At 44.5% G+C, this 17,347-nt stretch overlaps 1 protein-coding gene across 1 annotated transcript in view; it reads left to right on the forward strand.

The window, feature by feature from the left end:
* LOC138582818 (myosin-4-like) overlaps positions 1-17,347 on the forward strand; it is a 196,020-nt gene that overhangs the window by 37,071 nt on the left and 141,602 nt on the right. Inside the window, exon 5 of the mRNA XM_069654483.1 lies at positions 1,262-1,289. Coding sequence (XP_069510584.1) covers positions 1,262-1,289 — 28 coding nt within the window. The remainder of the gene's footprint in view (positions 1-1,261; positions 1,290-17,347) is intronic.

Here is a 17,347-nt window from a genome sequence, read left to right on the forward strand (position 1 = left end):
AGGAAGTGCCAAAAGGTCTCAAAACCTGAAATGAAGCAAAATGCATCTGCCTGCAACACACTCCACAGCTGTGGGCCGTCCACCTTAAAGGACGACACAAGCCCATTGAAGAAGTTGGGAAAAGTGTCTCGATGAGCATCAACCACCATCTGCCTTAAAGTCGCTTAAAGGCACCAGAGACATCTGGATCAGAGCTTCAGAACCGCTGATCAGCACTGATCGCTGAACTGTCTTGCCGCCTGAAACCCACAGCTGACTCCCATCTCGAAATCTGTCACAGAAGCCTGCAATGTACCCTAAAGCCGACTCGACCCTGTCGAGCACCAAGAACACTAATAGCAAAAGGTTCAGTGTGGTTCTGTCCTCCTGGTCCATCTCGGAAGGCTCTTAGAGACATTTTAAAACCATTTTCCACCTTTGTGCTAAAGCCAAAAAACTTAAACAAACTGTGGTGGATATTAAGCATACCGACTACCCTCCTGTCAGCATCCACAGTGCATTCCTTTTCCTTCTTTGAAACGGTCTGTCCTCTGCATTCCTGATAGGGTGAGTTGCCTTTTGTGCTGTTGTTAGACTGTCTGTTGTGATACTAATAAAGTACATATTTTTATACAACCTTGACTGCACACTCCTTTTATCAATGGGTAATAATTGTATTTTCGATGTGTTGCAACTAACCAATGATCCACGACCTTCACAGGAGATAAGCCTGCCGCTCCATCCACGTTACCAAAATTGGACAAGGAGGTTTATAATTTTAATTGTATGCTTGTTTTTTCCAATCGGCTCAGATCCATTCTGGTGTACCAGAGGTGTGGGGCTGATTGATGGTTTAGAAACCGGTATTCACCCTGGGTGTACTTTGTCTATCGCTTTCAGATTCTATATGGCTTAAGCATTCTATTTTAAAAAATAGACAAATTCTTTCTAAATCCTAAATAAGGTTGCTGAATGCAAGCAGGTGGCAGACAAAGCGCACCAAGGACATTGAAGGTTTTCAGTGTGCAGTTTGGGGCAGGCAGTGGGGCGTAAGCGGGCCGCGACAAAGCTCTGAGATTAGCACTTGCCGGGTCCTTGCAAGCTGCTTGCACTGTGTCTCATGCAGCGACACATAGCATTCCCTATGGCTTGGGATCATGTGTGCCATTGCTGATGCGGTAGAGAAGAATGTTCTTTGTTTTGGGAAAGGCTCTGTAGAAAAAATATACACATTTGAAATTTAATATTGCTATGTAATCCTGTTTTTTATTCTTTTTTCCAGATCGTGAAAATCAATCCATCCTTATCACGTAAGAATGCAATGATTTTAATTTTCTCGTTAAAGCAGTTCAATATTATTGAATCATTACAAATGCTGGGCGGCTTGCCCTCTCCAATGATGTGCAAAGCACGAGCAATGAGAGCAATGGCAGCTGCTGGCAGCTCCATGCCGGTTGTCAAGCCGTGTGGCATGTGATATTGTGGGCGGCATGTGTTTGGTTTTAAAGTGCATTGCATGGAATCAGTGCCTACTGTATTCAAGTGGAAAGGTCGGCATGAAGGATCCCGCTCCAGAGAGGCAGGCATCACTGCTATTTTAATCCGTGCATCGCGACAGTTGCCCCATTTTAGCCAGCCCCCTGCCTTAGAGCAGGAAGCATTGCTATACCAATGTGCAAGGTTCTACCAGGGATGGAATGGGAACCTAAAGAGGACCCGGAAACAATGTTCAAAGTGCCCCCATAGTACACAATTTCAGCAAGCCCAACTCTTTTCCCATGAGAACATTTGGAAACAAAATAGGTTCCCACGCAAAAGAGGCCCAGGGTGCAGAGGCCTAGCGGGAAATCTCCAGAGCTTCCTATAGACCAGCCCACCCCTGGGTTCTACTGGATCACTGCAACAATTGCAGAGGAGCAGGAACCATTGCTGTACTAATGTGGGAGGGTCTCCCACATCACAGTGTGGATGCCCTGCTGTGCAGGAACAGTCATTGTAATAGTTTACTTCACACACTGGGGTCATTGAGATCAACCTCCTGCTGTGATGCAAGAGTCACTGAATGCATGTGTCCTGTCTCTGCCATGCCGCTTCTACTAACACCTCATATCGAACCTAACACCTGATCATCTTAGGTGACATCAATTTAGGCTTTAATGACACACAGGATCATAAGGCTGAATCCCGCCTTACCGCACTACAAGACATGAATTTTACACAACTAGTGAAGGTACCCACTCATAATAAGGGAAGAACACTTGACTGGATACTTACGCTTTATGCTCAGGTATCCATTTAGTCTATCACACCCCTTGACAGGACAGATCATTTCTGTATTCATTTCACCATTATTAATAATGAGTCTGGTGTCCCCAAGATCTTGACAACAGACACATTTGAAACAAGAAACACCCGCAAACTAACAGCAGAGAACCTGTGTCCCTTACTAAGTGAGGCCCTTTCCACCTACTCTGCCACTATGGGCAATCCCTGTAACCTCACAGATATCTACCTCAAGTGTCTCACAAATGCTATCGACCCAGTTGCACCCATCATAACGAAAACGTGACGTGTTGACAAACGCAAGAGCTTTTGGTTCAATGAAGAACTAGTGGCGCTCAGGCGGACCAAAAGGGCCCTTGAACACATCCACAAAAAATCCTGCACGGCAGATTCTGAGAAGGCTTTTAGGGATTCCAATAAAATCTATAAAGCAGCAATCATCACGCATAAAGCTAATGCCTATAACACCCCCATTAATAATGCCGCCTCCAACTCCAAGGAGCTCTTCTCTATCATTAGAGAATTGGGAAATCCCACCCCCTTCACTGCACCAATCAACTCTAGCAAAGAGTGGTGCACCACCATTCAAAATGCCTTAACCTAGTAAAATAGAACTACTACACAAGAAAATCATCACAAAAAGAAAAATTCTAGCTGATAAAAACATGCCAGAACCTATTATCAATATCACGAACCAAAACTTGAACGTACTTTTCCACTTTTCTCCAGATACCCAAGACTCAGTGTTAGATACCATCTCCAAACTTAAAGCATCCAACTGTAAAGTTGACAACTCCCCAGCTCACCTAGTCAAATTATGTACCCCCACTCTCACGCCTATTATCACTAACTTCGTGAATGCCTCTTTCAATATGAATACAGTACCAACTAGTATAAAAGAAGCCTGGGAGACCCCTCTATTGAAAAAACCCATGCTGGACCCCACAATACCCACAAACTATCGACCAATAAACACGGTCCCATTCCAGCTCAAGATCATAGATAAAATAGCATACACACAAATCCAAAACCATCTAGAGCAAAACCAGCTCCTAGGTGCTAGACAATCGGGCTTCAGGCCCAATCATAGTACAGAAACGGCACTCCTGGATTTGAAAATACAGATGGACATGATTAGAGACTCTGGAAAACTTTGCATACTGCTGTTGTTAGATCTGTCGGTAGCATTCAACTTCGTGGACCATGTTAAAATATGTGCTGCACTAGCGAATGACTTCAGCTTCTCTAAAAATGCCACCCTGTGGGTGAAATCCTTTCTAGCAGATCGTATGTCTATAGTATCCATTGGCAAAGAGGTGGCTGATCCCATCCCAGTCTCCATCCGGGTTCCCCAAGGATCATGCCTCTCACTCACTTTGTATAACGTGTATACAAGCTTTTATTTTCTTCCCTGGATGCTATGGGTGTCATCTACACTAATTTTGCAGACGACACCCAGATCCTCATCCCAATCAAAGGAAACTATGACCACAACACGATGACCATAAACAAAATATATGCAATAATACAAAACTGGACGGCCCTTAATAGCCTATGGGGGTCATTACGACCTGGGCTGTAAGGGATACCGGGCACCGGTAAGGAGACCGGTGCCAATAATCCCTTACCGCCCTATTCTAAGGTCCCTTGGAGGGGACCGTAAGGAACATATGGTCTGACCACGGGTCCCTTACGGGTCCCGCTAAGAGACCAGGGCGTTAATAACGGGCTTGCAAGTCGCGAGCCTGTTATTAGCGCCCTCCCCATTCCCATTGAGCCCTATGCGGGCTCAAATGGGAATGGGGAATGGTTTGTTCAATGGGGACTTACCGGTCCCGCCAGGGTCAGACTGCACTGGTAAGTCCCCATTGAACAACACCGGTGCCGGACCCGTTATTGGAGGCAGTCATAGTGGAGTATGCTGAAGAGTCTTTCAGTCAGAGGAAGTCGCTACACCCTTTGCTGGAGCTTCTTGGAGTTTCTCTTTTGTCCTCTTTCTATTGCTACCAGTTTGCTGCTCAAATTACCCAGGAAGCCGCGGAGCAGCCACAGAGTCTGCTGCAGAGTCTTTCAGTCAGTCAGAGGAAGTCGCTACACCCTTTGCTGGAGCTTTTTGGAGTTTCTCTTTTGTCCTCTTTCTATTGCTACCAGTTTGCTGCTCAAATTACCCAGGAAGCCGCGGAGCGGCCGCAGAGTCTGTTGTAGAGTCTTTCAGTCTTTAGGCTCTGCAGGCTCTGCAGCGCTGCTGCATGCTCAAAACTGCCACAAAAGACACCTGCCATCTGGCTAAACCACGCTGCTACAACCCTCTCGTTGAGACCCTGCAAATCCATTGCAGTGAGTGACAACCCATACGACCCTCCTGCTCCCGCCTGCTGCCCCACCAACAACCTGAGCCCTGTGATCCTCTGGCACCCTTGGATAGAACCGTACAGAAACCGCAGCCACCCTCCCCCACTCTCAACACTGGGCACCTACACACAACCAAATCACACAGCCACCGAGATCCCACCCCTCTCCTCCAGGCGAGATCCGCACCCAGAAAGTACCGCTCACACCCCCACGCGCTTACCTCAACACACACACCGGCCCTTCCTTGGCCACCATCAACAGTACTGCTATTCGACACCCCCTTCTTTCCAGCAAAGATTTGCGCCGGCATCGAGCGAGCCTCCTGGCAAAGCCCCGCCTACCCCCCTGCGCTCTAGCGCCGGCAACGAGTGACCCTCTCACAGGCGAACCCCCGCCTTCCCCCCCTGGCTCCAGCACCGGCAACGAGAGATCCTCTCCCAGCTGAAGCCCCGCCTGTCCCCCTGCGCTCCAGCACCGGCAACAAGCGACCCTCTCCCAGGTGATGCCCCGATTGTCCCCGTGCATTCCAGCACTGGCAACGAGTGACCTTCTTCCAGGTGAAGCCCTGCCTGTCCCCCTGCGCTCCAGCGCCGGCAACAAGTAAGCCTCTCCCAGGCAAAGCCCCACCTGTCCCCCTGCACTCCAGTGACAGCAACGGGGTGACCTTCCTCCAGGCATACCCCCGCCTGTCCCCCTGCACTCCAGCCCCAACCCTACCCCCAGAACTGGCCCGCATGCCAGAGATAGAGGCTCGCCACGAGTGCCTGAACCCCCCAGCATCCAACCCAGTAGACCACCTGCGGCAGAGTCCGAAATAATGCATGCCACACATCACCCTTGCCCAGAGACACACGTGACTCTAGTCTCCCCCAAGTCACACAGGTCAACCACAGAAAGATACCCAGCACAGGACAACATTCGACATAAAACCACAGAGATCACCTTCCTTTTTTATCGTGATCACCAGTAACCAAACAGTCCTGTAACAAGAGAGAAAACTCTCCAGCACAGGATCCTTCTGCTGCTGCCAGAACTACAGGAGACTGCAGGGGCCCCCCTCCCTTCTGCTCCTGTCAAGCACCACCAGACAACTGCTCCAACAAGAGACATTTCTTAACCCTGAATTACAGGAGACTGCAGGGGCTCTCTCCTCTTCAATCCTACCCAGCACTACCAATCCACTGCCGCAACAAAAGAAAAACCTCCAACATAAGAATTCTTTTGCTGCTCGAACTACAGGAGAGTGCAGGGCCCTCCTACCCTTCAATCCTACCCTACACTACCAACACACTGCTGCAACAAGAGAAAAACCTCCAATACAAGAATTATTTTGCTGCTCGAACTACAGGAGACTGCAGGGGCCTCTTCCCCTTTGATCCTGTCCAACAACACTCAAGAACCCTTCCAACAAGAGACACATTTTAACACTGAACCACAGGAGACTGCAGGGCCTCTCCCCTTTGATCCTCTCCAGCATCATGAAAAAAATAATTATTTTACTGCTTGAACCTCAGGAGACTACAGGGGCCTCTTCCCCTTTGATCCTGCCCAGCAACATTCAACAACTGCTCCAACAAGAGACAAATCCTAATACTGAACCACAGGAGACTGCAGTGGCCTCTCCCCTTTGATCCTGTTCAGCCCAATCAATCCTCTGCTGCAACAAGAGTCAGACTTCACCTCAAGAAACTTGCAATCCACCTCAGTACAGGAGACTACAGGGGCTCTCTCCCCTTTGATCCTGCACAACGGCTCCCCTTTAGTGCTGCAACAAGAGTCAATTCTTATAAAAAAGCCATCTGAATTAACGAGAACACAGGAGACTTCAGGGGTTCTCTCCCCTTTGATCCTGCAACAAGAGTCAAACCTCACCATAAGAACACTGGAATCCCCCTTAGCACAGAAGACAGCAGAATCTACCCTCCACCCCTGATCCTGCCCAGCATAGCGTCCATTGATACAAACACCTGGCAGTGAAACATTACCCACTCAGAGCACAGGCGACCACCTCCTTCCCTCGGAACCCGTTCACCGACTGGAATGCAAAAAAAACAGATGACAGGTCCGAATACAAGACTAAGAGGAAAACTGGGCACGGACACCTCACAACCGACGATGGAACAAGCATTCCAAAAAAAGAAACTAAACAGACCTCTCGCTGAAAACCGCTCCATCTACAACAAATCGGAAACAGCCACCAGAAGGCACGAACCCCTGAAACAACTGGAAGAACTGGAAAAGATTAGCACTCAAAATCCACACCAAGTCCATGCTCAACCAGAGTGGGACCCAACGAAAAACACAGAAACATTAAATCAAATTGAAACAACTCCCGAACCTGAAACGACAAGCACTCTAGAACTGCAGATCCCAACCAACTGGATTCCAAATGAAAACCCACAACCACCAAACAAGGGTGAATCAACAAACGACACAACACTTGAAGACCAAAAAAACAAAAACCGGCAGGAGGAGATCCAACCCAACATCAAACACTCAGCAGACATTCACCACGAGACATCAAACGCAACTAAACAGCAAAATGGATCACCACCAAAACCGGACCCCGAAAAGAACCAGGCAAACCCACCACTGATAACCTCAAAAGAGCCCTGCACTACCCAGCGACCTAAAACAAAAACAGAAAATAAACCACTAGAAACAACAACAAATATTCAGCACCAAAACACGACCGGCGAACAATCGCCGAACCAACACAATCTAACCCAGACTTCAAGATCATCCACAGCTAGCATGACAAAAAGAGAAAAGGCAAAACAAGCAAAACTACAGTGGCTCCAAGCTCACACATCCCAAAAACTTCTTAAGGAACCCTCACACCTCCAACCGATGGCAGTAATAGGCAAGGGCGCACGCCTATCACTAGACATCACCGAAATCTATCATGAACAGTGCGGAAAGAAGGAAAGAAATATTTGGCGAATCGATGCAATCAGCGGCACCCAACTGCACCTCCACGCCCTTCCCCAAGAACATCAACTGTCAGAACTACGACGAACAACGATTTAGCAGAGACCAACCGCACTAAAACACAAAAAAAGAACAGAAAACGACACAATTTACATACGACGCCGAAGAATTGTTCCGCACTCCAGCGCAAGAACACAACGTTAACCACCCGAGACTTAAAACAGGCGACCATACAGAGAACAACACCCCAAACAAGGATATCCAAAACCAGAGACTACCGACAACTATGATTGAACTTCAAAACATGCTGTTCGCTGTGGTCTCGCAATCCATGATACCATTCCTCAAACTACACGAGGCAACCAAAGACAACATATGTGACCAAGCAACGTTATTGGCAATGATACATTCTAAGCAAGTACACACAGAAGACTTCATAACAACCATAGAAAAACGCCTAGACTCGGAGGCCGAACTGTCTCACATCTGGCAACACAGACTCTTCGAGATTGCCCGAGGAGACCGAAAGGAGAAAACCCAACTGACCAAAGAACTCATGGCATGGCTCAAAAGTCAACAACAAAAAACACCCACATCACAGAAAACAGCAAAAGATCACATAGACAACTCAATACCTATCTGCTTGATACCAGAAAAACTAAACCTTGACCAACAGAGACACACCTCATCAACAGCATCGGCCCCCGGCTCAAATCAAATTCCAAACCTCTCAAACGCGCACAAAGACAGAACAAAGAAAACAGATCCATTTGAAAACACAATTACAAACGACATCTTCAAGATTGTTGGCCCAGGATAGAAAACTCCCAAAGAACACATCAAAAAGACAGCCAAACAGATGCAAAAACAAACCGGCTCGAGAGCCTTTCTATGAAATCTCACAATCCCAAAACCTACCACAGAAAAAAACAATAAACTACCATGCAAAGAAGCCCACACAAACCCAACCTTCACAACCAGGGTTAGGAACGAATACCCCAAACAAAAAGCTGACAGCAACTTCTGCATTAATCCACAAAGGATCAAGCCCGGAAACAGACGACTTACTCAATCTAACAACTCACAAGGACCCATCAATACAAGAAACTATGAAAACAAAAAGTCAAATAAACAATTAATGTCTATTAATAGTCGATGAATACCAACCGAGTCACTCCGTCAGCGACACCTTATCATGTGAAGAAATTTGAAACTATGTGATAAAACAACCATGGAAAAGATACTAACAACAAAAAAGATACTATACAACCTCGGATTCAGATGCAGGCCCAGCACGATATCCAAAAAAGAACAAACTGACAATTTGGGGAAACAAACAAACGCCCCTACTCCAACCCAAAGAGGGAAACGATCCCCCGAGCAATGAAAGGCCCAAGACTCGGGGACAAACAGCGATATATTAGTAACGCCGCCAGGACATCCTACGCAGTGAACCAAGTACCACCATGGAACCGTGAACAACGACAGCTACACCAGCAACAAACATCCGATCAGACGAGAATGCACTACTGAAGATAGCTTAGACCACTCAACCGAAACAAACACCAGCAATAAACATCCGATCAGACGAGAATACACTACAGAAGACAGCTTAGACTACTCAACCGAAACGAATGCGAGCAACATATCATAACAATCAACTGAGCCGAAGAACATCTGGACCCTGTGCTCGTGGAACACAAGAGGCAACGCCCACCTATTTAACGACACATCACCAGAATTTGAAACTTACCAGATCATCTGCCTCCAAGAAACCTGGCCTCCCAGACCCCATGCTGCGACGGCTTCTTAGCTTTCCTCAACCCGGCACCTACAAGACCAAAAGGAAGACCAACATCAGGACTACTAACCTTAATTAAGACAGACGTGATATGGTCCATAATCCAAACTACAAACATCAACCCATGGACACAAAACATTGTCGTAAAAATAAAAGGTAGCTCAGATTCCGCCAACAAAAAACATCAGGAAATAATAATCTCCATCATGAACCTTTACTGGAACCCCGCGGCCATCAACAACGAAACCTTCCTGACGGAGTCTTCTTAACAATCAACAAACTTCTCAATGAACACACAACAATTGAATTCATACTATGTGGAGACCTCAACCTCCACCTCTGGGACACAGATGGACAACCTATCCCACACAAAGACTTGACAACACGAGCCAAAAGTTGTACAAAAGAAATATTTATTCGTAACCTAACACTCATCGAATATCCAACAGACGAAATGAAGAAACCACTACCAACATGGTCCCGTGGAAAAACGTCTGCCATCATCAACTACATTTACTTCTCAAAAGAACTAACAGATACAGTAAAAAAAAAGTCTGTATTATAGAAACATCAAAGAGCGATCACAACAAGATCATCATACACAGACAAAACATGCTACAACCGCAGTCTCGTTGCACCAACCCACAAAGACACACCCACACTCCTACAACAAGGAGCTAGTTGAGAGGAAAAGGACACTGAGAAACATTGTGCAAAAACTAAAGAAAAGCAAAGACAAAGAAGCACTCAAAAAAATCAAAGCCGCAAAACAAAACTACAGCAACTGGATTAAGACCCATCGCATGACTCTCCTACAAAAGGATGCATAAACCATTATGGAAACCTACAAAACACACAATCGCAGAGATCTATGGAACTTACTAAACAACAACTCAGCCAATCAACACAAACTCACAGGAAATGTCACAGAACAACAATGGATTCAACACTACTCGAACATATACAAAGCCCGAAATTCGCAAACCAAAGAAGATCGCCAGAACAAAAAAATCAAGTGGACAGTACTCTGCGACCATCAAGACAAACTGGACATAATACAGAAACTCAATATATCCCATGCAGCGGGCCCCGACGGGACCTCAGACGCAATGATCCAGAAAGATCGACAATCATGGGCCAATCTTATGAGTAACATCCTAATACTCATAAACAACCTCAACCAGATACCCTTGTCATAGAAAACCGCAACAATTGTCCCCATCCACAAACAAGGACCAAGAGACAACCCGGCCAACTTCCGTCCAATCGCACTTTTAGATCCTTTGGGGAAGCTGTTTGCATCCATTCTTTTGAAGAAACACAACCATTGGGCAACCACAACACATCGATTCGCAACCAGACAAACCGGCTTAACTCCAAATGTCGGCACAAACATCAACATCCTCTTGCTGAATCTGATCAAGCACGAAGCAATCCACAATAAAACAACCATATACCTGGCCTTCATCGATCTCAATATGGCTTACGACGGGATCTCCAGGCAAAAACTATGGGACAAACTTGAAACATGGAAATGCCCAAACGACATCATGGCACCAATCAAACAACTTTATTCAAACACTTCAATAACAATAAGACTCACAAGGGAAGGCCAAACAACATCGAAAATACCCACCGTTAATGGTCTAAAACAAGTCTGTCCTCTAGCGACCACACTTTACAACCTCTACACAGCAGACATCGAGACACATCTCGAACCGGACGCCATGAACCCACCAAAGATCAACTCAAAAGCAGTAAAAATCATGACGTACGCAGATGACATCATCCTGCTGGACAAGACACCTTCCGGCCTCCAAAACAGCCTCACACAACTAGATCAATACATGAACATCAACGAACTCACAATCAACACAAAGAAGACAAAAATCATGCAATTTGGAAGAATACATCACAAAAAAGATAAACAATTAAAAATGTCCTGAAACGGCAACCAGCTAGACAAAGTATCTACATTCAAATACCTAGGGATTAATATTAACCTATCCAAATCCGAAAAAGAATGGACCACGAAACTCAAAGAAAAATTAAATCACTGGCGAGACAAGGGTGCGTAATACAGCGAAAATACGTAAAATATTAATTCAAGCCAATAACAAGATACTACAAGCAAAAAGCAATCCCAACCATAGTCTACGGAACCGAAGCAATGATGAACGCAACCGTCTACGATTGGACAAAACTAGAAGCCTGCTTCTGGCGCAAGATCCTACAACTTCCATCCTCTTTTCCCATACCCAGAATAAGTAGCAGTGCAATAACTCAGCTCAATCGTCCTATGGAAACCCCTCGACTTATACCGCGAGCTGCTAATGCATGAAAAAACACTGGCTATTCAAATTCTAAGATCCCAACCCAGCGCAATGAACAATACAACCCTCCGCAAATGGAAAGACAATCTTGAAGAACAGATGATATCCGAAGAGATCTCCCAAGAAATGCTTACGATGCGACCCCAACATGCAAAAATTAAGTTGATGAGAAATGTCTGGATAAAAACACTCAACCAAAAAACAAAATATAGCCTGAACATACAATGTGAGACAGACATAAGATCAATAAACAAACTCCCCGCCTATCTGATTATCTTCCCGGACAAAATTCGAGTAATATATCTAAGAATACGCATGAACATCATACCAACCCGCTTCTATCTAGCAAAAACAAGGCAAATCCCTACAACGTAGCAATTCTGCCGATTCTGCTCAGATACTCTGAAACCAGAGACGTTATACCATCTCGTTATGGAATGCGACAACCTCTCAGAACAAAGAATCCGCTTTGGTGCTTTCTACAAGATCGCAGACCAGACAATGGAGACAGAAGAAAGATGGATGTTGATCCTTAATGGCAAATCAAACAAACTGATCTTTACGATATGCCAATTTCTGCAAGAAATACTAAAACTGGAAAAACATACCACAGATTGAAAAGACAAAAACCTTGCAAAACCAAGACAAATGAAAAGTTTAAAAATTAAACTATAATATTTTATAAAAAATAAAAAATATAGCGCCATGACTACCACCAATCTCGGAATGAGGCCCTATGTCTCAACGATGAGAAAACCGAGATTCTCATTGTGGGCTCTCAATCCAAAATCAATTCCCTACACTTGGACTACACATCCATCAACATCGATGGGGCCCTGATTCCAACTTCTAAACAAGTAAAAGCTGTAGGGGCCTCATTACGAGTTTGGAGGCAGACATGGTGCTAGTAGCACCATGGCTGCCTCCAAAGTCGCGTCCGGGTTCTATGAATGGGGACTTACTGGGTCATTCCAACCTTGGAGGACCCGGTAAGTCCCCATTCAAAATACCCTTCCCCATTCCCATTCAAGCCCCCATAGGGTTCAATGGGAATGGGGAGGGAGCTAATAACGGGCCCGTAAATAACAGGCCGTTATTAGCTCCCTGGTCCCTTAGCGGCTCCCGCCAAGGACGGCTGGTTTTACCAGCCGGCCTTAGTGGGACCTGCTAAGGGACCTCAGAATGCGGTGGTAAGGGGTTAACGGCAACGGCATCCTTACTGGTGCTGTTAACCCCTTACCGCCGCACTCGTAATGAAGCCCTAGGAGTCTACTTAGATGCTAACCTTACTAGACAAAACATGTGAATGCACTATCCTTATCCACCTCCTACACTTCTAAGTTAATTGCCCTTAGTTGCCAGTTCCTATCGCCTACCTACTGTATCACTCTAGCAAGGGCATTGATACTACCCAAGTTGGAATATTGTAATGTACTCCTATTAGGGACATCCAATGCTAACCTAGACAAATTACAACTCATGCAAAAAAAAAAGCGCTACATGCAGCTCTAGGACTAAAAAAATCAGACAAATCCTCCAAAATAATGCTTTAAGAGCCGCACTAGGTGTGAATAAAAGAGTACATATCTCCGCAACTAGACACCAATACAACTGGCTCTCGACCCATAATAAAATCCTTCTAAAAACGCTTTCCCTCATCTGGGTCGCCCCTGCTAAAGACCCTGAATTTAATTTCTGCCCAGTATCTTTTGAAAATGTTGGAGTGATCATTAATTCAATGAAAGTGACCTCTTGTCACTTCTTCCAAATCCTTAGCTCACTGATATTGTCTTTCAACCCAAATGAACCAGGCAACTACTGCCTAGTTGCCAACAACCCTTTTTTGTCTAATCTGCTGGAGAAATTATTTCCTCTACATCTTCAGGATGTGTCAAAACTAATGATGTAGAGGGTGATTGTCTGGGTTCAGACCCCATCGTGAGACAGAACAGAGACTCTTTTGGTCACACTTGGTACCTCCTGAGGAGTAAAGTTGATATCCTGGATTATTACCTACTAGTAATGCTGGATCTATCTGAAGCTTCTGACGCCCTGGACCACCACATTGTCAAGGAGATATTTTTATTTGTTGTCTAGGAGAGCATTAGGTTTGTTTTATTTCTACCTTATGAACAGGCAGATCTTTAAAAAACCTATTCACCCCTACGTGTCTCTACATGCGGTTTAGTGCATTTTCGTGCAATCCGTGCGTGTTCTTAAGGATATCATGGAGGTCGGCTTGTATTGCTATGAGCCTGATGGCCACATTTATTTTAAGCTTACCCAAAATTCCACAGGGGACAATTTCTAGTTGGAAAATATCTTTCAATCTACAATTAGTTTTGAATTAATGCAATAAAAAAGAAACTCACTGTTGTTGCCACTCCTATCTGGATGATTTGTGCACCCATCCCCAATTTCATCTAGAGAACAAAACGCTCCCCATATTTTGACTGTCAAAAATCTAGGTCTGATCTTTAACACTGGCCTTGGCAAGTCCTCACATACTACTTAACTTATTAGTAACTCTTTGTACCATGTGAAACTTATTAAAGAGATAGGACTATTTCTGTCCGAAAATCAAAGTGCAATTCTTAGGGCTTTTATAAGGTCTAATATTGACTATTGCACGACTTTTTGCAGGCTGCTCGAAGCACCAAAAAACTTCCATTCAACTGCTTCACACTGAAGTCAAGTTGCCAAATTTGTTACGGGGACGCCTCCAGATGCACACATTACTCCAGCTCTGAGCAACCTGCACTGGCGTTCTCTATCTTCCTCTAGATAGTGTCTCTATCTCAATGCTTCTAAAGAGATGAAGTGCATGATCTGTCCTTATCATACTAATAGGAATCTAAAATCAAGAAATGTACTTCATCTGACCATATCAAAATATGTTGTGATGGGTGATGGAGCACGCACCTCTGCAGTTCAGAGTGCCCACACCTATAGTTTTCTTCCTCAAAAGTTGACACCCCTCCAGATTTACATTCAGGTCAGGAATCAGCTTAACACATATCTTTTGGGGAAGCTCCTTCACTGATAGTTAAGTAGTTCTGTTGAGCTGTTCCTTGTGATTTCGTACACCGCCTCAATAATTTCAGGCCCTCTGCACTGAATAAGCAAATTTAACATAACATAGCGTCACATATCATAATGTAACATAACAGAACATGATCCATTACTGTTTCAACGTGATGGAGCCTCCTGGCTCATTGTAAGAATCCCAGCTGTAGTACAGGAATTATCGCTCTACTAATGCACTGTTGTTTCTTTAATCAATTCCAGCACGCTGCGGTAGTACAGAAACTATAATTATATTAAGGCGCTAGATACTCCGTGTTCTTCATGTGCAGCCACCTGCTGCAGTGCCGGAACCATTTATAATGAAGTAGCATCATGCTTCATTATTGAATCCATTGACATGTTATGATCGCCTGGATCAAGATGTCTAACTTTCTGTTGTGAGGCTGGATCCTTCTCAGCAATGCACTAATTACTTTATCAAGGCGTTATTTTATATCTCGGTCATGTTCCAACCACCGCACATCTAGAGGAGGGCAGAATACATTATCTAACATACAAAAACAATTACTTTGCATCGAAAAAACATGTTTAGTGGACTTGTTGCTCCTTAACTTGACAAACATGCGCGCTCTGAAACACTTGTGTACGAGCGTAATATAAATAAAATATCAATATCAATATCAAACTGTTTCAAGCACAAGGATGTGAGATTGGATCCTTAGTTTATTCAATAGCATTTAACTAGAAATTCCAACACTTGAAAAACTCAAAAAAAGTTCATGACATTCTAATTCATATTTTTAAAATATTCTGAACTCATCATTAAGAAAGTTTGAATCTTTTCGGTTTGCATCACTGTTGCTTAGCAGGTTCTGTTTCTCTTTGTGTCTAAAAATGCACTGAAAATCTCAGTTACAGAAGTAGCCATTTCGTATTCACAAATAATATTTAATTATCTTACTATAACATGGTTTAATTTTCTTTGTTTTAATGTTATAAAAGTTATCAAGATCTTTTTGTGTATTGTAACTTGTTTCTTAAAAAGGCGTTTGCCGTATTCAGACAAGATGCTTATTTAAGAAATGAATTGTTAGGGCTTTACGCAGAGTATTAAAAAAGGTACAATGCACAGATAACACAAAAAAACAAGATACTTCCTCAATGCAAATATCATATGTTGTTCTATTTTTGGCGTAGCCTTCATATATGATGAAAGATTTCTCGAAATTCGCTACGACTATGTTCATGTCTGAATAGTATGTGCAGAATTGATATCAGGTTTACTGATGCAAATGTCCTGATTACAACTTTTTATTTTTTCTACTTGCATGAGCCAACTGCTCAGGAAAGAAGCAAAAAAAGAACATTTGGGTTGGGGTCGTTCATGGAGTGTAACAGTGTCTGCACCTACGCCTCTGCTTTTGAACCTTGGTTCTAATGCAACATCTGGGTTCAAAGGGTGTGCCAGATTATGTCCTGAGTAGTCCTGAGTGTATCCCTGATTGTGATATGCATGTGGCCAGGAATGTGATCCCTCTGAGTCGATCTTCCTATGCACCGGATCCGACTTGTGGACACCAGGTGCAGGGGAAGGCACAAGGATGTCTGGGCCTTTTCAGATCACTTCCTGATCTTCAGTTCCATGAATGAAAATACTGTTAGAAAGCATGGTGGTGTTATTCTGTTTTCCATTTACACCACTAAATGAGGGATACACCAACAAAACAAAATTAAGGTGATGGCTCCTTTAGAACTTGTCACCAAAAATGCTCCCCTAGAAACTATATGGGTAGAGGTCTGGGTCAGCATCCTCAAACCCCCATCTGTGAGTGTGCTGGGAACCAGGTCCCACTTAAGTGCCTGGCACTTGTGAAATGTTAACATAAGCATGGAAAGCTGGGCTCCACAGCCCTTGCAGTCCAGATCTACGAGTAAATGCATCTCAGAAAGGACTCCCCTTTCATTAAACGCCATGCCACACGCATTGTTTACACCTGTGCCCTGCTGCCTTAGTAGGCTGAGCTGCAGCCCCTGCTCTTCAGTGAGACAGAGCAGGTTCAGAGGTTACAGGTGCCTTGCTTGACAGCTGCTGTGACAACCATGTCACAGTTTACAGGTTGCATTTAAGTCTACACCTCTGTTTCAAAATCATTATAATTATGATAAACTGCCAACCTGGTGACAGGATAATCTGAAAATATAAGCCATACCTAGGTTTCGGTATGGTGGTTGTTAGTTCGCATAAGTATTAAAGCCACACCTGATTTGGAGCATGCCACTACCATGCCTGTGAGCTCAAAACAAGCTATGGAAGACTATGTGGATTTCAGCTCTTGCCTGTCTTCCTTTGAGTAAGTTGGGCAAAAGGCAGGATGCATTCCTCTGTTGACTCTGTGGGGGGAAAGAGAGATCCTCCCTTGCCTGGCCTGGACTCTCCCAGCTCGAGATGTCCTAAGAGCCTAGCTTCAAAGAAACAATTACATAACAATGGCCTGCCTCACACTATGGGGTGTGCACACCAGAGAGCCTTTAAAGCTTGAAAAGAGGTGGAGTAAGGACAGCCAGAGAGCACAAGTGGGTTTGGGGAAGTATTCCTCCACCTTACGTTTCTGTAAGCTTTTCTCTTCTTCCTCTGCTTTTC

This window comes from Ambystoma mexicanum, chromosome 3q (assembly GCF_040938575.1).
Source record: "Ambystoma mexicanum isolate Mex_15411 chromosome 3q, UKY_AmexF1_1, whole genome shotgun sequence".
Taxonomy (NCBI): domain Eukaryota; kingdom Metazoa; phylum Chordata; class Amphibia; order Caudata; family Ambystomatidae; genus Ambystoma; species Ambystoma mexicanum.